Source organism: Eptesicus fuscus, chromosome 17, assembly GCF_027574615.1.
Source record: "Eptesicus fuscus isolate TK198812 chromosome 17, DD_ASM_mEF_20220401, whole genome shotgun sequence".
Classification (NCBI taxonomy): Eukaryota; Metazoa; Chordata; class Mammalia; order Chiroptera; family Vespertilionidae; genus Eptesicus; species Eptesicus fuscus.
In genome coordinates, this window is record NC_072489.1 from 4,151,062 (window position 1) to 4,176,129 (window position 25,068).

Consider the following 25,068-nt stretch of genomic DNA (forward strand, 5'->3'; position numbering starts at 1 on the left):
TTTGTCAGGAAGGTGTGTTTTGGGTGCAATCACTCTGGAAGGTAACATGGGAGCTACTTATTGAAACTGACGATACCAATCCGCTCGGACCAACACTTCCATTTATCAGTGTGTACTCCCCAAAACGCTTGCCCACGTGCCCCGGGAAACCTGGACAGGTATGCCCAAGTGAAGGTAAGATCGAGTACACTGGCACTTTCAGAAAACTCAATACCGTCTCGAAGGAGGGAGCTGGAGCTGGTGTCTGAGGTCTGTGGGTCTCAGCACTGTGGGAAGCACCGCCACGAACTCTCCCTCTAGTGTCCTCCATGCCGGGCACCGCTCTAGGCGCCAGGCCTCGGAAAACACTCAGGAGGAAACCAGAGAACCCAGGGTGGATCCCTCTGGGCCCCAGAGTCTGGGGAGAGGCGAGTGGCGAGGATGGATGGTACGAGAGTGTCAAGGGACTTCGCTGTTCTTACAGTGCTCTATTTCTTAAAAGGAGGTACGTTTATGTATTATTGTAATTAAACAATCAGATGAGAGAAATTACTACCAGTGTCTGGCTCTGAGTAGGGTTCTTAATACCAGGTTCCTTCCCACTCCTCCAGTTCCTGGCATCTCTTCCTGCCCCTGAAGCAGGGCTGTGGTCAACCTCTGATGGCTTTTTGGCTAGGCTGGGGTTTTCTCCCTTCTACCCCACCCCCAACCCATCTTGGGAAAACTGGGTGGGCCAGGGGGACAGGGTGTCAGGGCCAGGCTGCCAAGGCCTGGAGCAGAAGAGCTCAATGGCCTGTGTGGAGGGACGGAGGAAAGAATGACTAGGAGCAGGAGAGAGGTTTTCCCAGGAGTTAAATCTTATTCAAAGGAGAGATTAACAGCAGGCAGGCAGATGTCTGCCTCCCTTCCCTTTAACTCTCCAGAAACACCAGGCTGGGGCTTCTTTGGGGAGCCAGGAGATGGTTCTGCCCTGGATCCGGAAAGAAAGATGTTTTCACTTCAGGACATGTAGGCGGGGCTTCCAGAGAGGGAGTAACAGACAAAAGAGAGACCTGACTTCTGATCGCTGCCAAGTCATTTTAAACAGTTTCAGCACCGGCAAGACGGCTTAGTCACAGCGGCTTAATGAGGCCCCACGAATTCCAAGCTAGAGTTTGCATTCAGGGAGAGCATGTGTGGGAGCCAGCCCCCGGTGACTGTCCAACGGCCAAGTCCCACATTTGGAAAGGAAGATTTAAAATAAAACAGCACAGCGGCCACTGTGGGCTCTTGTTTATCTTCCAGAAGGAAGTAGAAAAGCGGGATCGTTTCAAACGAGCCTATTGCAGAGGGCCAGCACCTTCACGGAACTGTTCAAACGTATTTTGGGATTCTTAACTTTTCAAAGTGGCTTTAAATACCAACTCCCAGGGCAGTTTAGGAGTTAGAAAGCAAGGCAAGAGCTTCTGTTGTTATTGCTTTTGGTTTCACACAGTTTACTTCCTGCTTGTACATTGTCTTTTCATAGTTTTCCAGTTGTGTGTCTACTTCTCAAAAGGGAAGGAAAATAACATTTGCTATATGCTTCCCACCAGGCAATTCACAAATGTTGTTTATCTCAGTTACCACAGGATGACCCCATGAGGTAGATGCCATTAGATTTGATTTATAGAGGAAGAAACTGAAGTTCACGGGGATAAAGAGACTTGCTGAAGATGAATTAAGTGATAAGTGTCAGAGCCAAGATGGATGGTGGATGGATGGATGGATGGAAGGATGAATGGATGGATGGATGGTGGACAGATGGATGGTGGATGGATGGATGGAAGGATGGATGGTGGATATTTGGATGAATAGGTAGTAGATGAATTGTGGGTGGATGAATGGGTAGTGGATGGATGGATGGATGGATGGATGGATGGGTGGATAGAAGGATGAATGGATGGATGGATGGTGGATGGATGGATGGATGGAAGGATGAATGGATGGATGGATGGATGGTGGACAGATGGATGATGGATGGATGGGTGGAAGGATGGATGGATGGATGAATGATGGCCAGATGGATGGATGGATGGAAGGATGGATGGTGGATATTTGGATGAATGGGTAGTAGATGAATTGTGGGTGGATGAATGGGTAGTGGATGGATGGTGGATGAATGGATGGATGGTGGATGTGTAGATGGTGGGTGAATGTGTAGATGGATGAATGGATGGGTAGCATTTCCACAGTTAGGTGGAGTCATGAGCTGCAATTAGAAAAGGACCTATTGAGCATGGGATTTGCCTAAAAATCAAACTCCCGGAATGGATCATGATCCCAAACCATCTTGAATTGAGCCACAATGTCAGGATCAGTTGGTGCTGCAAGGCTCTCGCTGAGCTCCAACCACTCAACTCAGGAAGAGTAACCAGGGAGGGCCTCTGGGCATCTTCCTGAGCTGGAAGGCTGGCATCCTCCAGACCACAGGGGAGCGGAGCCAGGGCCAGGGGCGTGGGCATCCTGGAGTGGAATGGGCTCAGGAGGAGAGCTGAGTGCCAGCTTTGGAGGACAAGGGCTGTGTGGGGCAGGGGCTACCCCCAGCCACCCAGAGCTCTACCTCCTGCTGCTTTATCCTATTTCTCTGGGAGACCCCAAGTTTAGGGGGTTGTTTCTAGGGAGGCCACTGCTGCTGCTGGGACCCCTGCCCTTCCAGATCCGTCCCAGGCCATTTAGGGATTTGCTTAGGAGCCTCGGGACCTGGCCTTGCTACCTGCCTGCAGGAGCCTGGCTGCTCCTCCTCACACAGAGCAAAGGTCCCTTCATGGCATCATCTCACGGTGTGCACTCAGCCCCGGGAAGCTCAGAGGGCGGGTAGAAATGGGGACATGGCCTCTTAGTCACAGGTGTGTAGCTTTGGAGGATATGATGATCATTCATTCATTCATTCTTTCATTTGTGTATTCATCCATGTACCACATAATGACTCAACACACTGAACACCTGAGAAAGCCCAGGGCCTGCACTGGGGAGGCCTGGAGGTCACCCTGGGAGCTCCAGGGACAGTGACCCCGTGACAGAGGAGAGGTCACTGAGATGAGAGTTGAGACGGAGTCGCGAGAGTCTAGCCCTTGGAGGATGGCGGATGAATGGTCCTCCAATGGGCAGTATTATGTCTAGGAACTTGGTTTGGGGTCGGCCGAGCCCAGTGCTCTTAGGGTAAGGGACACACTGCTGCCTGTGATCCTGACTGGTTGGCCTGGCCCCAAGTGGAGTGGGGACTGGGAGGGGCTACATCCTCCAGACCTCAGGGCAGAAAGCTAAGAAGCAAAGGCCTGAGCCAGGTGAGAGGTCAGAGGCGACGGAGACCAGGCAGAGTTGTGTGCTAGCGGGGCGGCCCTGGTGACCCACACTCCCCACTTCTCACTCCCATGAGGCTCTGAGTCCTGGAATCTGGGCTGCCCTATGACAGGCTGCAGCCAACGAAGGTGGAAGAATGGGTGCTGGCCCGTCCGGGACATATCCTAAGAAGCGTGGCAGTGCTGTGGCTGCCTTCCAAGGAAAGCCACTGCCTTGTGAGCAGCGGAACCATCCTGAGACTACGGCACCCCGGAAGCCGGCCTGGCAGTGTGGAGAGGCCACACGGAGAACGGAGGGCAGGCTGGCAGCTGCTTCTTCAGCCGTGTGACTGAGGCCACCCCAGCAGCGGATCCTCCAGCTGATACCTGCGGAGCGGAGCCAGCCGTCCCTGCCGAGCCCTCCTGCCGAGCCCCGTCCACGGCAGAACAGTGAGCAAATGCCATGTTTCAGTCCCACAGCATTGGGGCGGATTGTGTGCAGCAACGCGGGAGTAATGCATACACTAACAGCTAACACTACCTGGCCCTGATGGCGAGCCAGGCTCAGAGCTGGGCACCCATTAGAGTTGAGAGCAACCCTATGCATTCAGCATCATATTATTTCCACTTTAAAGAGGAAGACACTGAGGCACAGAGAGGTGAGGTAATTTTCACAAGGTGACACAGCATTAACGGCTGAGATCAGAGTGGAGCCAGCCCATTTTGCTTCAGAGCGGTGCTCTTAACAACATGATGTTGGAGGCAGAAGGGAGAGCACCTGATGATGAATTCAATGCCCATGGGTCTAAGGACATGAGAGGCTCATTGCTTTGTTAGCTTTTCAGACTGATGTCTGCTTCCTGTTGGCCCTGGCACCTGGCGGAGGGAGCTTCTTGCAGATGGGAGTGATAAAGGAAGTCGGTCGACCCCTAATTGCCAGCCTGCCTCATATGAGCACCAGTACCTCACAGGCGTCCTCTCATCTAATGATGGCTGAGAGGCCGCCCCACAGCCCGTGGGGTGCTGTCATCACGCTCACTTTTCAGTTAAGAATGTGCACCCCCACCCCGGTTATGTGCGCTCTCAAAGGCACACAGCTGGCAGGTAAGAGCCTGCACCTGAATCTGGGCAGTACGACCTACACAGGTCTCTTTCCTGCTGACCAGCCCCTGCCTCCTGGAAGCGGCTCTCCATCTGGGCCTGCCCCCTCCCTCATCCACTCCTCCCCTCATAGTTCTGCTCTGTGTTAGGAGTTTGACCAAAGTCCCAAGGACACACACCAATGAACAACACCATAGACTCTACATTTTAACACACCTCTTCCTTGTTCATGGGAAATCTGGGGTCCAGAGGGGCTAGATCAACTCCATATCGAGTATTTCTAGAGGGCCTGCTATGTGTCAGGCACTGAAAGGTAGTTAGTGACAAGTTGGGGCTACATCCAGTCAACTTCAGTTTTCACTCTGAAACAAGTAGGCCTACAGAAATGATAAACAAAAAAGAGGCCTCTCAGCCATCTCTCCAAATGTTTTGTGCACTTTTACCACGTTGAAAACCGACTGATTTCTGGCTAATCAGCACCCCTCTCCCTCATCAACAGTATTGTAGTTGTTATTCACTTTATACACTCATTGTTTGATTTTTTTTTTTTAATGAAGTATATGACACTGGGAAAGGTAGTCTGAAATAAGCCCACACTGCTTGCGCTGGAAAAGGCTATGAATCCCATAAAGACTTTCCCCTTCTCTTAATGAGATTAAGGCACATTTCCCTTTTTCCATTGGCTACCAGGAAGCTCAAGGCAAATTTAAAGTTTGACTCTGGCAAGTGTGAAGGTCCTAAAGTACGCCTTCATATTTGTGCTTTGCTTCCTGATTTTGCTTTTCTACTTTTATTTGCATTTGTCTCAGGTCCTCAATTTTTATTATTATTTTACTTTCTTTTATTTTACTTTATTTTTTTTTTAATCCTCACTGGAGGATATTTTTCCATTGATTTTTAGAGAAAGTGGAAGGGAGAGGGAAAGACAGAGAGAAACATTGACGTGAGAGAGACACATCAATTGGTTGCCTTCTGCACAAGCCCCACCAGAGCCTGTGCCGGGGAGGAGCCTGCAACCAAGGTACATGCCCTTGACCGGAATCAAACTCGGGACCTTTCGGTCTGCAGACCGACGCTCTATCCCAGGGATCCTCAAACTTTTTAAACAGGAGGCCAGTTCACTGTCCCTCAGATCGTTGGAGGGCCGGACTATAGTTTAAAAAAAAACTATGAACAAATTCCTATGCACACTGCACATATCTTATTTTGAAGTAAAAAAAAAAAATGGCAAAAACACCTGCATGTGGCCCGCGGGCCGTAGTTTGAGGACGCCTGCTCTATCCACTGAGCCAAAAGGGCTAGGGCCAATTCCTTAAATTTTTAACTACCATTGTATTATCTTTATTTCATTCTAAGTGTTCTCACTAGACGCCATTTCAAATATTTGGTGGAGTAACAAAGGAGTATGAGGTCTAAGTAAATAAGTGAATGTAATAAATTCTGTTCTAAAACAGGAGCTGGTTACCTTTTCCTAAGGGGCAGATAGCCGTACAGTCAGCTACCCCACTCGGCCGGCCCCTGTACCGTGAAATTAGCCTCAAACAGTACAATGGGTTGGGCTGCATTTCACGAAACTTTAGTTCCCAAAGCAGGTAGTTAGCCAGATTTGGCCTGTGGGCTTTACGTGGTTGGCAGCCCTCTGACTGGGAGGAATTGTAGAGCGTTTGGAAGTTCTTGGCTCAGGAAAGAGTGAGTTCCCATCTCTGAGACGCCTGGTTTCCACTTCTGGTGACAGACGGGGAGAAGCACCGTTGACTCTGGAGCGAGGCCTGCAGTGCAGGGGACAGGCCCTGAGGTCTGCCGGAGAGAGCCCTTCTCCCCACCTCTGCTGCCCACTCCTCAGGGAGGAGGCACGGGGCAGAGCCCTGGCGGGCAGGGCCAGCCGGTTCCCCAGTGCGGCCAACGGCCTCCGGCTGCTGTGGACGTTATTCATGGAAGGAATGTGTCTGCAGCTCCAAATTCCCACAGAGAAAGACAAGAGGCATCGTTGGGGAGAAATTCCTGGGCCACATTTTTCTTGCTGTTCATGTGGCCTGAAGCCATTGAACTTGGCTAGCCTGCCCAGAGAGGGATTTTACACATTCATTGTCCTTCCCCAAAAGCTCCCCTCCCTGGCCCCCACCTGCCCTTTCCGCTGGCCCTTCTTTCCCGCCTCGCCCAGGAGACCTGCGGCCTGGGAAAGAGCAGGCGCCACGGCCCTGGCCCTCAGGACTTTTGCTCCCTGCCCAGCAGGGACTGGGTGGCTGCAGCAGTGGCTTCTGAAGGGTGGCGGGCACTTCCCAGCGGCTGTGGTGGCATCAGGCCTTCCAGGCACCACAGGGGCAGGAGAGGTCTCGGCTGCTTGACCAAGCAGGAAACTTGCTCCAGTAATAAGAGCAACACGTAATGAGCACCTACTGCGTGCCAAGCACTATTCTGAGAATTCTACATGCATTAACTCACCAACCCCCACAAGAGAGATCCGTCAGCGGGGAGGAAGGGAGCCTGATGGGGAAAGTGAGGCACAGAGCTGCTAAGGGACTCGCCTGGGTCCCACGGCTAGGAAGCGGGAGAGACGGGGTTTGAGCTGAGGTGTGTGGCCGCAGTGGAACTCTGACCTCTCATGTCAGCATGTGATCCCCACAGCTCAGCAGCCCACCTACAAATACTGCCCCAGTGGCATGTCCCAGCAGTCATAGCAAAAATCCAGGGGGCAAAGCATGTGCATAGCTCGGACCTGCACCCCTTTGAAGGCGTCCAGCATCCCCGTGTGCCACAGAAGACAAGACCCACTCGGCTGGGGACTCAGCACTGTGAACGGGGGTTACCCAGTCCTTCCTATTGTCACCATTGTTGCTGCAGCTGCTGACAGCACCAGGGACCAGTTACTCAGTGAGTCTTTGATTTGCCATGCGCCAGCACCCAGGTTTGGTGTTTACGTACATACACTTCCATACATGTATCTCACAGACTGAGTGCTGATACCCCCACGTCACAGGTAAGGAAACAGGCACATTAATCAGCAGTGAATGCTTGCTGCTGTAGCAAACTGCAAAAGCTCAGGGCTTAACCCCATAAAGACTCTTCCTTGCTCTTGTCACCGTCTCACGTAGGTCAGTCTGAACGAGGAGGAGGGAGAGGCATCTGCTCCACAAGGTCACGCAAGGACTCCGGCTGCTCCGAGGACCTCCGTGTCTTCCTGAGTCCTCCCCATCTGCTTTGTCAGAGGGGAGAGGGCTCTGGGGACCTCTGGGAGTTTTAGGGGCTCTGACTGCCTCCATCAGCTCTCCCACTGTGAAAGAATGGAGGGGCTCGCAGCCTGACTCTGTCCCTAGTTAATCAGTATCCTAGTGCACATTCTTGTTCGCCTATAATCAAGTCACTGCCCCTTCCTTAATTACCTGGTCTTGCAAGACCTCTGTACCTAAATGCTCCCCGTTTACAAGAGCCTTAAACAAGGATGGAACAGCCTAGCTAGAGGGAGGTCCCTGGCGCCAGTCAGGCCTTTAGATACAATCTAAATCCCCTTCTGACTGACGCGGGAGGGGCTGTGAAAGCCCACCACAGAAGCCCGGTGGTTAGGAAACAAAGAAACTCAGGAATATGTATAAGGAGCAATCTCATTGTAGAGGCTGTTCAGGCTTTGGATGTTTGAATCCCCTGAGCCAGCAGCGCTGCTTTGAATAAAGGTTTTCTTTCCGGATACTTCCGAGCGTTCAGCTGTCCCTTCGTCCATGCCAACTCCACAACACCACCACTCTCCACGGCCCACAGCTCGCCCCACGCCTGTCCTACTGTGGGGAGGCTGGGGAATGGAGTCAGTGTGTCCAGCCACAGGGAAAGGGACCAGTTTGGCTGCCACCCTGGGCTCAGAGGAATGAGCTGCCATGAGGGGTGGTGGGGCTTTGATGCCCAAGCGCGTGGTGTGCCACCATACTGCCTTGACTGAAACCAGCTCCAAAGCTGTTTGAACTGAATCCCAGTTTCCTCCATCTTGACAGATCCTGTCCTCATGGGGCCATGACGGGCTGGGGGTCCTGAGCGCTGTGAGGGTAGGTGCGACGAACAGCTAGAAAGAGCTCGACACAGTTCCCACAGCCTTCCCTTCCCTGGCGGAGCTGGGGCCAGGGGTGCGGTGATGGGCGGCGGGCCCATTCCCACAGAGCTGTGATCTCATTGCCACGCCCCAGGCCCGCTGGGGAGGGCCAGCCGTGCCCACCACCGACCTTCAAATGGAAGCGTGGCGGCCTCCTCCCCTCTGGCAGTGTGGGCCGAGATTCCAGCCTGCGGAGGAGGGCAGGAGCGCGTGCTGCCACCTGGTGGTGGAAGGAGAAACTGCAGAACACCCGTCCCCGCATCCGCTTCTCATGGGCAAGTGTCCAGGCGCCTTCTCTCCCATCCTAAGGCCAGCAGCCTGCTGAACAGAGGCTGGCCTTGGCCGTGACAAAGCGCAGAAGCCAGGGTGGGCGACGTCCTGCTCCCAGGGTTTTGCTGTGGAAGCAGCAGCCCCTCCAGGGAGTTCTGCCCAGGCCTCAGCCTTCTGCTGTGTGGAGGGCACCCTGCAGGGTGGGGTAGGACTGTGGATTCCCTCACCGGCCGCTCCCACAGGGTGCTGGCTGCCCTGGATGGTGGGCGCTGGCCTTGGTAGTGGCAACGAGATTGCAGCTCCGTGGGAATGGGCTGCTGGGTCCCATGGCAATAGCCCCATGGGAACGGAGCGGGCCACCAAGTCTCCCAGGGACAGCACCCACAGCACATGGCTTCCTGCTTGGGGAGAGAGTCCACACGCTCTGGGTGCCCCACCCTGTCAGATCACACACAGGTGTGCGCACACACATACACAGACATACAAGATTTCAGGGGTGAGTTGGCTTCAGTTGGCTCATGTCTGATAACTCCCTAGGGCCACCGCTCCTCGCCTCCTCATTCCTCAGGACCAGGCGGCTCATTAACCCCCGGGGCTCTGCTTCCAGGGCCGCCCTCGCACTCCCTGCAGCCGCCCAACGGGCATCCGAACACCAGATGCCAAGGTGCATTGTTCAGACGTGGACTCCAACCCACTAGGGGTCTTCACCAGTGTTCTTAAACATGAGGTAGGATCACAGACTGAAAATGCAGCGGGTCCTCTTGCAGAAGCAGGAGCACGTCAGAAGCCCTGCTTCAGTGTAACCCCTGCTTCAGTGTAACCCCTGCTTCAGTGCGTGCTGTGTCCCGGGGTGCAGCGTGATGCTTATCTCTTGTCCAAAGGTGTGAGGACACGTGCTGGTGTGCCCACCTCGCAGCTTCCGGAGCACTCGGGCTCCATGTGACAGTCAGCCCACCGACGTCTCCTCCTTCCTCAGCTCACCGGACATACCCCCGTCTGTGGCAAGCCAACGAAGGGCACACTCTGCCAAGCCACTCAGATGCGCAAAACAGAGCCCACTGCCACCCGCCGCCACAGGTCCTGCTGCACGGATCCCAGGGTGCGCTGCGGATGGGCTGGCATTTGCATGGCCATGAGGACCCTTCTCAGAACAGAGGTCAGCGTCTCTCAATTTAAGAAGAACAGGGAGGAGCAGCCGGCTCTGCACGGGCCTCTGTGCGCTCTCCAGGGCTGGGCGGGCAGCATGTCCACCCCTGGCAGACAGTTCTTCCCTGCTCCAACATGATTCCTTCAACAGTTATTTTTGGGGTGCCACTCGGTGCCACAGAGAGGAGCCCCCTGCCGGACACCCCTCTCAGCCCGGCCGGTGAGGAGTGGTGCGGACTGGGGGCCTCTTCCTCCCAGAGGAAGGCGCTGCCCACTGTGGGCGGGTGCCAGCCTGGCCCCCCCACTCCAGCCTGGCCCCCCCACTCCAGCCGGGCCCCCCCACTCCAACCTGGTCCCCCCACTCCTGCCTGGCCCCAGGCGGGTCAGAAAAGGCGGGCCCTCCAGAATGCGGGTAGTCTCCATCATGCCTGCTCTGTTCGTTCTCACATGTACGGAGCACCTGCTACGTACCAGGCACTGCTGTATCTCACCGTCCCTCCAAGGCCCATCAAGGCCGTTCTTGTCACCATCCACTGAGGCTCAGGGAGATGAGGTGACCTCCAAGGCCGAGTTCTCAGCCAGGAAAAGCCAGGACTCCTGCGTCTCTCAGCCGCCGGCACTCTGTTCCTCCCAGGGCACCACAGGCGGCACCTGGGCATCGCCAGGCGATGGCGGCCCGGGAATGCCGGGCCAGCAGCAGCAGCATGGCCTGCCCGCGTGCACGGAGGGGCTGGGCAGAGAAGGGTGCAGGAAGACGGGGGCCCTCCAGGGGGAGGAAGATGAGCCAGGTCTTCTGGTTTCAGCCCCTGTGGGCTGGACTCCAAGGTCAATGCAAGTGGCACCCTGCTGTGAAGGGCCAGAGGCCTGAGCTGCCGTCCCACTTCCCAGGTGCATCCTTCCTCGGCGCCATACCGAACTGCCACAGCCTGGGGCTGGGAACAGCAGCGGCTTGTTCTCCGGAGTTGTGGCGGCCGGGAGCCCGAGCGCAGGCTGTCGCAGGCTGCCCCCGCGGAGGCTCCGGGCACCCGCTCTGGGCCTCTCCGCAGGCTCGCGTGCAGCGGGAAACCCGGGCATTCTTTCCCTGGTACCCACCTCACTCCAATCTCGGTCTCCACTCCACATGGTCTCTCCTGTGTGTCCACGTTTCCCTCCTCTCACCATGACACCCGTCACTGAAGGCAGGTCCGCCCCACCCCTGACCTCACCTTAACAGCCGCACAGGCAAAGGCCTCGCTTCCAAATGAGGTCGCACCTGAGGCTCCCAGTGCGCATGGATGGTGGGCCAACATTCTTCAGCGCAGACCAGACCTCCCTCCTTCCCAGCCACCTCCTCAGCTGTTTCCTCCCAGCAGCTCAGCGGACGCGCCGCTGCAGGGAGACCTGTGGCCTGACCCAGAGGTGTCTCTGACCTTCAGGAGAATGTGCACTTGACCAATGGGAACGCTGGTTTTTGACATTCTCTGCCCCAGAATAATGTGCTTTCACTTACTTATTTACTTGTAAAGAATCGTTTTATTGATTTTTTAGAGACAGAGGAAAGGAGAGTGAGAGAGAGACAAAAATATCAATGTGAGATCGGTTGCCTCCTGCCCTCCCCGCCCCCGCCCCCCACACACACCACCATCACCACCACCAGGAATCGAGCCCACAACCTGGGTCTGTGCCCTGACCGGGAATCGAACCAGAGACTTTCTGGTGCACAGAGTGACACTCAACACTGAGCCACACCAGCCAGGGCAGAATAATGTGTTTTTTAAAAATGCGGAATTTCAGGTATTTTGGTGATATATATTTTTAAATGTGAATTATTTACACTCAAGGATCCGCTATAGCAGACGGGAGGATCCCGTAGAGGAGGACTCGTTGGAAAGTGGTTTCTACTCCTCGGAGCCCAGGGCAGTGAGCCCAGGGGCCTCTGTCTTAACCTGAATCCTTTCTGTGGTTCAGAGACTTTTCAAACCAGGGAATCAAACACAATGGCCAGGGAAGTGTTTCAGGGGAACTGCCCGGACGCCCCCTGCCGAGGAGCGGAGGGGGAGGAGCTGGAAACGCCTCCAAATCAGCCCAGAGCACAGGACTAACGAAAAGATGTGTCTTCCTGCCCCCAGGAGGGAGTCCCTGCCAACAGCAGAAGAGGAGTATAGGAAAGACCCAAAGCCCCGAACAAGAACTGGGGCTTTCTGAAGATGAAGAGCTTAGGGTAATATTTGGAGGTAGCTTGAAATTCAGCTTAGAAGAATCTTTTCAGCAGTGTAGGTAAATTTTTATAGCATCTAGAAAATATGAGCACAAAAACACATTCAGTATTAAAAAACTATTATTTCAAGTGCTCATTATTATTAATTTTTTCTTTATTTTATAGGGGTTGGCTTTTATTTTAAGTACTATTTTATTACTATCACCACTAGTAATCCCACGCGAAGGGGAATTACACAACTTCGTGGTGAAGTAGTCACCATTTTGCTCCTGGGTGCCACACCTGGGCTCTGGCTCACTGTCCTCCCGAGCTGGTGAGGGCGTGAGGTCCCCGAGCCACACGGAACGTGCCACCGAACCGCGGTGTCCTCGCGCAGGGCCGCGCCAGCCTCTGTGTCGTTCTGATGTTAGTGCGTGCGCGGGCACAGAAGGTAATATTTTTAATGTTTCTATGTCATAGGCTATGTTTTCACTTCATGCTTTTAATATGTATACAGTTTTATTTAAAATGTATAAAATACTTAGCTCACGGAGTTTAACATTTTTATTTTCTGCATATCTTTTAAAGGAAAGTATTGATAACGTCGATATTTTAAAAACCCAGGGAATCAATACCTGCATTCCTGTGGGCTAGTTTGCTGTGGCAACCGCAGTTCCTAATGCGAACCATGTGCCAAGCACGTGCCTGCTCATTGCTCAGGTTGGGGCCGTTTTAGGTGAAAGCTCGGGACCCAGCCTGGAAAGGCAGTGTGGCACCTCGCCCTCAAGCCCAACCCCAGGTGACAGCTAACTGGGGCATCACCGTTCGCCCAAACACAATACCTATCCTTTTCCAGCCGTCTTTGGTTTTGAGTTTTTATTGTCTACAACATTAGGGCTCACAGACTCAACCCCCTACGGGGGATCAGCTGAGTGAGATAGCCTGGAATAGAGAGTTGGGTGGAGTGGGACAATTGGGAGGGCAGGGGATTCTGGCCAAATGCAGAACAAAGTCTGTCTAAGGGGTAGACAAGTTTCTTGGGTGGACACTCCCTGGGGCGAGGGTGGGGCACAGCCGAGGGTGGCAGAGCTGAGCACGCCTCCTGCCTCCTGCCCGTCCGTCTGTGCAATCGCATCACTGCCTGGGGCTCCCAACAGCCGGTTTTGGTTTCAACCATCCCTCCTGCCAGCTGAAGGTTTCTAGCAGCGGAAGCCCAAGCCTCTGCCCACATCCAGCCTTCCCCCTGCCCCTTTGCTCCCCACCCCCCGCCCCGCCCTCTGCTAGCATCTCCGGCATCTCCTGCCCCCTGCCTCCCGAGGGCTCTGCCCCGTGGACTCTGTCCCCTCTCTGGAGCACCTGGGCGTGCCCTCTCCTGCTGGCCCATCTGGGTCATTTTTACTTTCCTTTTAAGGCTTAAAGGAAAGCTCCCCCCCCCCCGCCCCCCGCGCCGTCCCCCCAGGCCCTCGCCCTAGCGACACCTCTGTGTGAGCACTTACCACGCAGTATTGGGATTGTTTACTTACAGGTAACCGCTAAGCAGTCACTGTTATTACCCAGAATAACGATAAACAGACTGCAGAGAGGGGGTACACAGCATGAGCCAGGCCATGGGTCTCCGGCACCCTCGCCACTTCAGGCAGCTGGCTCTGTCCTCACCCCAGTTCACACACGCTGAGGCGGCTCGGCGGTCAGTGACCTGTCCCGGGCAGCGCCCAGCTTCTGTCCGGTTCCTCGGACTCTGACAGAAAACAGGGGCGAACAGGGAGCCGTGCCTGCGCTTGCTCTGACTGCCTCCCTGGAGCCTCCCATCGGCGTGCAGACCCGTCCTGCCTGGGAGCATCCGCATCCCCGCTCCCTGGGGTACAGTCGCCCCATCTCCCTGTCTCCCTGGGGTGCACTGCTCGCTTTGCTGTGCCTCACCCCCAACTCCCTCGAGGCCTCAAAGCCATCCTCACCGCCCACTGTGGCGGGTGCCCACCAGGTGCTGGGGAGCATGTGGGGGCCCCAGCAGCTCAGGGAGGGAGTCAGCCCGGAGCTGGGTGGACAGCAGGGGGCTCCGAGCTGGGCAATTCCCTGGAGGAGGCTCCCGGGAAGGTGCCAGCCGGGGCGGCTGTGGCCGTGGGAAGGCCAGCAACCTGGCACAGGACCACAGACTGCGTGCGGTGCATGCACAGGGATGAGACCCCGCCGGTGGCCTCCCTCCCTCCCCGAAGGCACCCAGGCTCTCTGGGCTCCTTGCTTCCACTGCCACACGCCTCGGTGGCAGGGCCTGCCCTCAGTGGCCCGCTGTTGTCAGGGGCGAGCGCGTGGCCTGAACACGCCATGAGACTGGGGACGCCGAGCAAGCGATGCCAGGACTGAAGGTCAGGCAGGACTCAACCCTGGCACCTGCCCCTGCCACACTCAGCTCTCCAGCTTCCATGATTCTGCGGGGGCCCAGCCACTGGCCGCGTGCCTCCCCCGAGTTAGCCAGAGGGGCTTCTGCTACCTGCGCGGGGACCTTGAAAGATGCCCAGCAACGGAGGAGGCTGCTCCCCAGAAAGACTGCGGCCCCGACTCCCGGTGGTGAGCTGCCTGCTTCCCTTGGGGGCACGGGCCGGACACTGCACACGGGATGCCAGCAGAGACTTAGCTCTGCTGTGTGATTCCTGCTTCTTCCCTGCAGACGCAAGCACCTCCGGGGTTAGAGCGCTTTCTGTCCAGAGCGCAGCGCAGCCTGTCCACGCCCTGCCCGTCCCGGGGTTCAGAGGGAGGCCTGAGCCGGGCCTGTGGCCAAATGCTGGCACTGCCAAGAAGTGAGTGCCTGGGAGGCCGAGAGGATCAAGTCTGCAAGGAAAAGAGCTTTCGAGGGCGGGGAGTGGGCGGCGTCCGCCAGATGAAACTGCGCACCCAGCGCCAGGCGAGCTGATTTCTCCCACCACCAAGCAGCTCTCAGACACCGGCTGCGGCAGTTTAACTCAGTTCTATCTGCGTGAACCACATTTCCACCCTTTTCATCTCATGGCACATAAGCTAATTGCTAAAATTCCGCAGACACCGAAAGTACGTGTTTTTGCCGATCTGACAAACATGATAGGTCTAATTTTGATCCATTCACACTGGGCGGCTATTGTGTTGGCTGTTGCCATTTTTTAATTCTCGGTCGGGGTGGGGGACGTCTGCCCCGAGGGCCCGTGAAGTCATTGGGTCTGGCCCTGCCAAGGCACTAGGGGTGAGTAATTAAATGCTTGACCAAATAGAGCAGGCTCATTTTTAAGGTGATATTTTTTATGGCCCGGGAATGATGTTATAGACATTCAAATGGCCCTTGTTAGAGAAAAGGTTCCCACCCCGGTCTAAGGGAAAAGAGGTCAGGTACTGCGTGTTTTAAAAATTCTTGCAGCAGAAAATCACTGTAGAAAAGGGAACCCTCGTGCACTGCTGGTGGGAATGCAGACTGGTGCAGCCACTGTGGAGAACAGTATGGAGCTTCCTCAAAAAATGAAAAATGGAACTGCCATTTGACCCAGTGATCCCACTTCTAGGAATAAATCCTACAAAGCCTGAAACACTAATCAGAAAGAATGTATTCACCCCCATGTTCACAGCAGCATTGTTTACAATAGCTAAGATCTGGAAACAGCCCAAGTGCCACTCAGTAGATGAGTGGATAAAAAGCTGTGGTACATTTACACCATGGAACACTACGTAGCAGTAAAGAAGAAGGATCTCTTACCCTTTGAGACAGCATGGAGGGACCAGGGGAGTATTACGCTGAGAGAAATAAGTCAATGTGAGGAAGACAAGTATCACATGGTCTCACTCACAAGTGGAATCTAATGAACAAAACAAACTGACAAACAAAATAGAACCAGAGACATAGAAGCATAGAACAGACTGTGGAATCTCAGAGGGAAGGGGGGCGGGTGAGGGGGGGGGGTGGGGACAAGCGGGAAGAGATTAACCAAACAATTTATATGCATATATGCGCAGACAATAGTGGGTGAAGGCCTGGGGAGGGGGTGGGAGCGGGGAGGAGGAGGCTAATGGAGGGAAAGAGGACATCTGTAATACTTTCAATAATAAAGAAAAGTTTTTAAAAATTGTGCACTTTATTTTTTTCACATTCTTCCCTAAAGTGTATCTTTGCTGTTGGAAACATTACAGACGTCCCCTTTGTTTGTTTGCTTATTTTTTTCCCACTGACCCGCTCCACCTGGCACCTGCCCCTCCCGGGCCTTCACCACCCCCTGTCTGTGCCCATGGGCTGTGCAGACATGCATGTGAATTAATAAAGATACATTTTAAAGAGTCACTGTACATGAAGATAGCGTCAGATCCCCCAGGTTAAGGGTTCAGTCCTAGAAGACTGTCCTACCCCCTCCCCCACCCCCCCGCATGCCAATCACAAGTCCAGGTTGTCACCTGAGCTTCTGACCAACTCGCTGTGGACGGAAGCCTCCACGGAGCCCCTGGGATGGATGCATTTGCTAGAGTGGCTCACGGAGCTCAGGGAACACCTCACTCTTTGGGCAACCTTTTGAGCTTGGTGTGTCAAACTTCGCCAAAAAACCGAGCATAACTCGGGTAGTGTGTCACTTTGAGGAAAAAACATTATTTCGCGATATTTATAGTTTAAATAACATAAATGTTTCATCCTCGGCATGTGGCCGCCTCAGCGGCCGCGTGTCATCAGAAATGGCACTGACACGCGTGTCAGAGGTTCGCCATCACTGCTCTAGGCTGTGGGTTTACTCTGCAAGGACAAACCTCAGGAACAGCCCGAGGGGGGGTGCGTAGGGTAAGGGGTGTGGGAGGGGCCGCAGAACTGTCTGACCCTGAGCCTGCCACTCTCCCCAGTCTCCACGACGTTCCCACCCCGGGAGCCCCCACAAGCTTCTCCGCTGGGTGTTGATGGGGCTTTGTTAGGCCAGGGACAGAGCTCCCTCCTCTCATCACAAGAGTGGCTCCCCGGGCCAGCCGCCCATCCCTAGGCGCTTCCGAAGGTCACCTCATTAACAAGACAAAGGACCTGATCACTCTACTCAGGTGGGAATGCCAAGGCTTTTAGGAGCTCCTGTCAGGAACCGGACGAAGACCAAGTACATTTCTTCTTATAAATCGCAAAAGCTCCGCAGGCAGCTGACGGCCCCGCCAGAGGAGGCCCAGGTGGGAACTGACTCCGGGGCTGCAATCCCAGCCGCGGCCGGGGCCGCCCCAGAGCCCGCCGCAGGGTGTGGGTGGCGGGGTTCTGGGCAGGAGCGGGAGCTGGCTTAAGGACTGTGGGCGCCTGGCCAGTCAGAGGTGAGGCTTGGCGGGAATGGTCAGGGCCAGGAGGCAGGCCTGGCCTGGAATTGGCAGGTCTCTCCACTAGATGGCACTCACAACCTAACTTTCCCTCACATTTTCATTCTCTCCTGATGAAAAATTGCGATATTTTTATAGCGGTGAAGAGCACAGATAGGACTCTGACTTAAAATCCGCCAGCTGGTTCACGCGTTGTCATACTTGGGTTTCGGTCTCATTTTCAAGAGCTGCCACGCTTCCCCGCCCCGGGTATCGGGTGTGGCCAACGTGCCCCACCTGACCTGCCCAGCCAGGATGAGTCCAGGGAGGTGATGGAGTCTTCCTCACTTAGGGCTCCCCACGCTGACTGTACCCCCCTCCCTGCCCACACCAGGCACTTTCCCTGGGCAGCCTCCCAGCTGCTGCGGCTCACCCCCCCCGCCCCCCCCCCCCACCCCGTCCCAGGCCTTCAGGCCGTGCAAAGGGGAAGCGGGTGGAGACGGCAGTCCTAGGGCCTGGGGCCTAACCCCTGTGCTGCGTACAAAGGGCTGCTCTCCTTCCTACAGCCCATCCTGGCCTCCCGGCCCAGGTGGTTAAGACGCTGACACCGTGCCAGGTGCCCGTGTTGGAGGGCAGCTTTGGAAGCCAGACGGCCTGGGTACAAGCCCTAAACCCACCACTACCTGGCTCTGTGCCCTTTCGAACCTCCAGCGCCCTTCTTCCTAAAGTGCCACTGCCTTGGATGGATGTACTGTGGGAGGCAAAGTAAAGGCCCACAGAGAGGTCCCGTCCTAATTCCTGGGACCTGGGACTGTTACCTTATGGTGTTCCCCCCCCACCCCCCCACCCCCCCCCCCGCCGCCAGTTGGAAATCCTTGCAAATGGCTCTGACCCAGCTGAAGAGCGGGCACCGTGCTGCCTTCCCGTGTCTGGTCCTTGGGCACATGCTCAGTGCCTTTCTGACTTTACGGCCGGGGTGTTTAGACTTCCACCTTTTCCTTCTCCGGGCTCAGGGCCCCTCGCCCAGCCCCTCCTTCCCTGTGCCCAGCCCCCCCGCCCTGAGATGGCAGGTGTTAGCTTTGATCAAATAATTGAATCGATACCCCTCCCCTGGGCACTGACCTTCAGGCACTCAGACAACATTCCACCCGCTAAGACCATTCCCTCTCCCCTCCGGAGTTTCCCAGAATCCAGACCCGCACAGAGAATTCTCCGCCCAGAAAAAGCCCGCCTAGTCCTTTCAAACCTCTGACTCCCTGTCTTCGGGTGCTGGCGCCATTTGGGGCTCAGCCCATCTGGGATCCAGATGACCTGATCAATTTATAATCCCTCCCCACATTGGCCTTGTGCGTCCTCCTCCGGCGACCCTCACAGCAGGGCCCTGCCCACCGCACTGCCCTCCTTCTCCTCTGTCTTCTCTGCAGAAGCCTTCACTAAGGGTCTGCAGTCACCCGAGCCTCAGTACCCCGCCCCCCGCTGGGATGGCTCTGCTGCCACCTTCTCGGGCTCTGGCAGTGGGTGAGATGCCTAATGGAACTGGCTGCTGGACCTCCATGCCCTTCAGCTCCAGCCGGTGCCTCCTGGGGTCCCAGGATGGACAGAGCAGAGGCGAACGCTGCCTGCCCGGCTTGCATTCGCTCCTGGGCTCCCAGCGGGCGGCTTGCTGCTGGCTGGCCTGAGCCTGGGATGATCCACGCCATGCGGGTCACCTTGTCCGATGGATGGGTGCCCAGGCTGCTCTGAGACCCCAGGGAGGCCTGGCACAGCCAGCTCACAGCCACCACTCCCCAGAGGAACGTCTCCCATGGACACACTGATGGGACTCCAGATCTCTGGCACACGTTCCCATCCATGTGGGCGGCCTCCTCGAGCCCTGCCGCCCTCCCCGAAGGCCTTCCCTGGCCCTAGGGAGCCGGTCCCTGCAGAGCAGGCCAGATGTGCCACATCAGCTCCCCAGGGAGCAGCTCGCAGGCATGGCTGCTGTATACCCTGCCTCCTCACCCCTCGGGCGAGTGAGACATCTCTGAGGCCTGCTCCCCACTGTCAGTGCCGCTGGAATTGAACCCCGGTGCCCAGCAGCAGCCCGCTCTCAGCAACCCTGACTGCTCCCTTCTCCATGCGCTGCGGGCGGTGCGTTAGGGGCAGAAATAGAATATGGGGCCAGCTATCATTGTAAGAAATACTGACCATGCTGTTAACCGGGATTGTTGTGTTCTGATTAGAGAAGGCACTTGCTAACCTGCTGGGAGTTGCACGTGGGACCTGGGAGCTCACCTGGAAATGCTCATCCCCCACATCCGGGAGCTGCCTATTGTCATGGAAGACTAACAACCTTGTGGCAGAAACCAGAGGGGCCAGCCCTTTGCAAACCCTCAGCCCCTTGCAAACCCCCAGCCGCATTGCCCGTAAACTGCAACCATCACACCCATTTTTCATGCCCATTCTGATCCTTTGCCTACTTCCCCACGTGATCTCTCCTGGACCCCACAGGAGCAGCTGGCTTATGAGGGACGGAGAGCAGATGTTTGTGGGTGACCTGCTGCTCTCCCATGCTGCCGGCAGGACTGAAATGAATGCCCATATGTGATTCAACCCTGTCTCTGATGAATTGGCTCAAGTATGACAGCAGTCCGGACCCTTTGGTTGTCCGGCTTCAGTGCCTCCTGTAAAGGGCTCAGATGCGGCTCAGGCTCTGCTCCCCAGGCCAGAAGGGGTGTCGGGCGGAACGCCACACGCCCGCCTGCACCGCCCGTCCCTCTGAGCTCAGGCACCTACGGGCTCAGTAACAGTAACATTTCAAAACAGGGAGCTTCAAAGAATGGTTTTGTGACTCTACTGTGATAGCAATTCTCTGGTTAATTATTCTTTCACAATGATGGGGAACATAAGACATTTTGGGGGGCTAGCAATTTGAATCTGCGCCAGTAACCTGCCTTCCACCGCACACTCTTGCTAGCCGATAATTAACTCCATTTGTGAAAGAATGTAGGCGACTAGCAGCCTGACTCTGTACCTAGTTAATCAGTGTCCCTAATGCACATTCCTGTTAGCCTATAGTCTAGACCAGTGATGGCGAACCTATGACACGCATGTCAGCACTGACACGCGTAGCCATTTCTGATGACACGCGGCCGCTGAGGCGGCCGCATGCCGAGGATGAAACATTTGCTGCTCCTGAGGATGAAACATTTGCGAAATAATGTTTTTTCCTCAAAGTGACACACTACTCGAGTTATGCTCAGTTTTTTGGCGAAGTTTGACACACCAAGCTCAAAAGGTTGCCCATCACTGGTCTAGACACTGCCCCTTCCTTCATTATCTGGTCTTGCAAGACCTGTTTACCTAAATACTCCCATTTTGCAGAGGCCATAAACCATGAACCATACACAACCGCCGGAGGGGGTTGTCAGCACTGGCGCCAGGCCAGGCCTTTAGGTGTGGTCTCACGGCCCCCATCCCAACACACGGGGCTTTTTGCAAAGCCCGCGAAAGGTCCGGAGGTCTGATCCATATTTGGGGGACAAAGAAACCAAAGGGGATAAAGAGAAAGCCTCCTCCTTATTGGCTTGCTCAGGATTTGGAAACAGGCTCCCCTGAGTCACGGTCCTAGCGCATCGGAAATAAAGGGTTTCCCAGTATCTCCGAGCGCTCCTGTGTGTGTTTTCCGGTCGCCTGGTGAATTCCGTAACAGCCGAACTGCGTTTCCATGTGGAACTCATGCTGCAGCTTTGCTGATGCTCTGACTGCTGCCGCGGCCTGTGTGCAGGTTACCCGCACTTGGGGTTTGGACCTTCACCCTAGGACGCCCCAGTGATGGGTTTCTTCCCTTCGTTTACTGTGAATTTAAAAACCCATCAAAAGCTAATCACCCACATGATTGATCGGATTTTCTAATTTCCCCCAAATTCACCATATCCTCTAGATTTGACCCAAATTTCCGAGTCATGAAAAGAGATGGTGCTGGAGTTTCATGAAGGAGCTCCGCCTTCCCAGGCTCAAGGCATGGCAACACCCCCACGGGGGCCCCGGGCCCACCTACCTGGGCTGATCTCAAAGAGGTGCTTCCCCACATCCTCAGGGCCAGGAAGACGCTGGGCCACCTGCGTCCCTTGCAGAGAAATATGTCCCTAAAGTAGAGAGACAAACACAGACACAGCAGCATGAGAGGACTGGGAAGGACTGGTGTGGCCAGGTCTGTGTGTGTGTGTGTGGTGGGGGGGGGCGAGGAGGGGTGCTGGTAGGCCTGGGTGCCAGGCGGAGTGCAGGGCTCCTCCAAGCAGGTGTCCGGCTCCGCAGAGGCCCTGCACGGTCCCCAGTGGGGTGGGCAGCACACAGGGGCTCTGCCCACAGGCACCGCCTGCACTGCCCAGAGCTGTTACTCCCCTGGTGAGGGAGGGAAACCCATGTCTGGTGGTGGAGTGGGGGTGGGGCAGGCTCCCCTCAAGCGGAGGGCTCCCTGTTCCAATATCCCCTTTCTGGTTGAAGAGGGTCAGGGAGGGAAAGGTTGGCGCACTGAACTGGGCGACGCGGGTAAAAGAGCAGCAGATCTGTGCAACTCTAGCCTGCCCTCCTGGCCAGGGTGACCATTCACTGTGTAACGGCAGTCGGCTGACACACAGGGACCCAGCACACCTGGTGCCAAGTGCCTGGTATACCTGTGTGTGTACATTACTGGGGTCAGTAAGTAGCTGAGCCAGGACTTGAACCCAGTTAGGCTATAGGGATGGAGTTGAAAATGGGTTTGCCATGAAGAGAACCAAAAATGTGTAGTCAAAGCCACACGCAGTCTGAGTTGGGCACATCTGAGCATGAATGAAAAGGAGAAAGACCTCACAGAGATCAGTCACTAACAGGAGGGGGAGAAGGAGGCCCACCCACTCTCTAACCCTGAAATCTGGTAGCCAGGCTGAAAGGTGCCCAGAAAGGGCAGGGCGTCGGAATGGGTAGGCTGACATCTGTTAAGACTATGATGAAAAGACGTGTAAGGAGTCAGTCTGAAGCACCCAACTACCCAACTGGAACACTTGGGGCAGGTCTCTACCTTGAATGGGCATCAGGATCCCCCAAGACTTGCTGAAACACAGAACACTGAGCCTGGTGGTTGGTGGTAAAGGAGAAACAGGCCCTCCGAGAAAAAGAAGCTTCCTGATGTGTAGTGCTTGCCAACTCCTGTGCTCTAAGTGCCCACCCCCACGAGACAGGTTCCATGACACAACTGAACACGGTGCTGTGACGAGCTGCACACCAGTGCTTCTACCACACAGGTACGGTAACCTCCAGAGCACAGGTAAACAAGTAAAGCAACCAGAGTGCCGGAAGCCAGTTCCAGCGTGTCGTAATTGCAAGAGTTTCATCAAAAGGTGGATGGAACTTGAGGGCTGAGTCACATATGTTATTTCCTGTTGGAATGGCTAAAGGCATTTCCCCCAAACCTGAATAGGGTGACTGTTTACTGCCAGACAGCTCAGGGCATCTTAATCTACATGTTATTGCCTCCTACTGGCCAAATACCTGAACAGCCGTAGGCTTTTCCCCAATCTGACAAAGGCTTCTGTACGAAACCCTGGCCTTTGAAGTGTATATCTGTTCCCCGGGCCTCTAGTATAAAAATAATAGAGAAAACCAATGAAACCAAAAGCTGGTTCTTTGAAGAGATCAATGCAATTGATAAGGGTTCAGCAAGACTAATTGGAAAAAAAGAGAAGATAAATCACCAACACCAGGAATGAGAGAGGTGACATCACTACAGATTCTCCAGATCATACGAAGCTAATAAAGTAATGTTAAGAAGAACAATATGCTAGTAAATTTGAAAACTTAGATGAAATGGACCAAAAAAGACACAAACTACTGAAGTTCACTCAAAAAGAAATAGCTAAATAGCCCTGTATCTGGTAAAGAGATAGATTTAGTAGACAAAAAACTTTCCACAAAGAAACTCCAGGCTCAAATGGCTCCACTGGTGAATTCCAGCAAACGTTTAAGGAAGAAATAATACCAACACTACACAAACTCTTCTTAAAAATTGAAAAAGAGGGTATCCTTTGCAATGCATGTTATGAGGCTGGTATTACCCGCATATAAAAACAGCAAAAGATCTTACAAGTAAAGGACTCTACAGACCAATATCCTTCAGGAACATAGATGCAACAATTCTTGGTGAAATTTTAGCAAATAAAATTCAACAAAATATAAAAAGGAAAATACTTAATTACCAACTAGGGTTTATCTCAATTATACAACGTTAGTTTAACATTCCAAAATCAATCAATGTAATTCATCATGTTAATAAACTGAAAAAGAAAAAAGTTAAGATCATCTCAAAATATGTAGAAAAAGCATTCGACAAAGCTTCAACATCAATTCCTGATAAAAATTCTTAACAAACTAGGGATAGAAGAGGACTTCAACCTGATAAAGGGTATATACACTGAGTGGCCAGATTATTATGACCTCATAATAATCTGGCCACTCAGTGTATATTCCTATATAATAAAAGGCTAATTAATATGCAAATTGTCCCCTTGACCAGGATTTTGACCAGCAGGCAGGCCAGCCAACTGCCCATGTCCCCTCCCCCTGGCCAGGCTGGCTGGACCCCACCCATGCACGAATTCATGCACCAGGCCTCTAATACACACACACACACACACACACACACACACACACACACACACACACTGAGTGGTCAGATTATTATGCATTCAGAGATCATAATAATCTGGCCACTCAGTGTATATATATTTTACAAAGCTAACATCTTGCTAAAAGCTTTTTTCCTAAGACTAGGATCAAGACAATAATGTTTATTAGCACCACTTCTATTAGACATTGTCCTAGAGTCCTACCTGCTGTAATAAGGCAAGAAAAAGAACAATAACTTGTCCAGATTGGAAAAGATTAAGTAAAACTGTTGTTATAGACAACATAATTATGTTGTCTACGTAAAAAACTTGGTGAAATCCTACCAAATGAAAAAAAGCTACTAGAAGTAAAAAATAAGTTTGCAGGCTATAAGATAAATGCACAAAACTAAAACATATCTTTATATACTAGCAATGAACAATTGGAACTAGAAAATCAAAACCATTTTTAATTGCAGCAAAATATAAAATACTTAAGGATAAATATGACAAAAGATGTTCTGAAAATCTATATATAAAAGCCTAAGCGACCGTTACTACCTGATGACTGGCAGGTAGCTATGATGCACACTGACCACCAGGGGGCAGATGCTCAATGCAGGAGATGCCCCCTGGTGGTTAGTGCACTCCCACAGTCAACCTCCCCCAGCCGGCCCATCTCCCAGCCAGCCCCAATCGGCTCTGATCCCCAGCCAGGCCGAGGGAATTTGTGCACTGGGCCTCTAGTTATAAATAATTGCTGGGAGAAATGAAAGGTGATATGGAGAGATGTACTATGTTCATTGGTCAGAAGACTTACTACTGTTAAGATGTCAATTCTTTCCAAATTGGTTTATAGATTTAATGCAATCCCAATCAAAATCCAAAGACAACTTTGAAACAGAGTAACAGAGTTGGAGATTTAATGCTGCTAGATGTCAAGACTTATGGTAAAGCCACAGTAATCAAAATAGATTACTGAAACAGAGTATAGTTCATAATAGACATATACATGTCAAAAATCCCATGTATGATCAGTGGAGGTGGGAGAGGGTATAAAGGGGATAAATGGTGATGGGAAAAAAAAAATTTTAAATCTCATAGATGTACAAATGTTTGGGATTTTTGACAGAA

The 25,068-nt window shown here is 53.7% G+C and overlaps 1 protein-coding gene across 2 annotated transcripts in view; it reads right to left on the reverse strand.

The window, feature by feature from the left end:
• The window catches only part of ARHGAP22 (Rho GTPase activating protein 22), a 161,669-nt gene that overhangs the window by 79,902 nt on the left and 56,699 nt on the right, over window positions 1–25,068 (reverse strand). For both annotated transcript variants that reach the window (XM_028156837.2, XM_054728974.1), the window contains exon 3: window positions 21,351–21,438. In XM_028156837.2, the coding sequence (XP_028012638.2) occupies window positions 21,351–21,438 (88 nt within the window). The remainder of the gene's footprint in view (window positions 1–21,350; window positions 21,439–25,068) is intronic.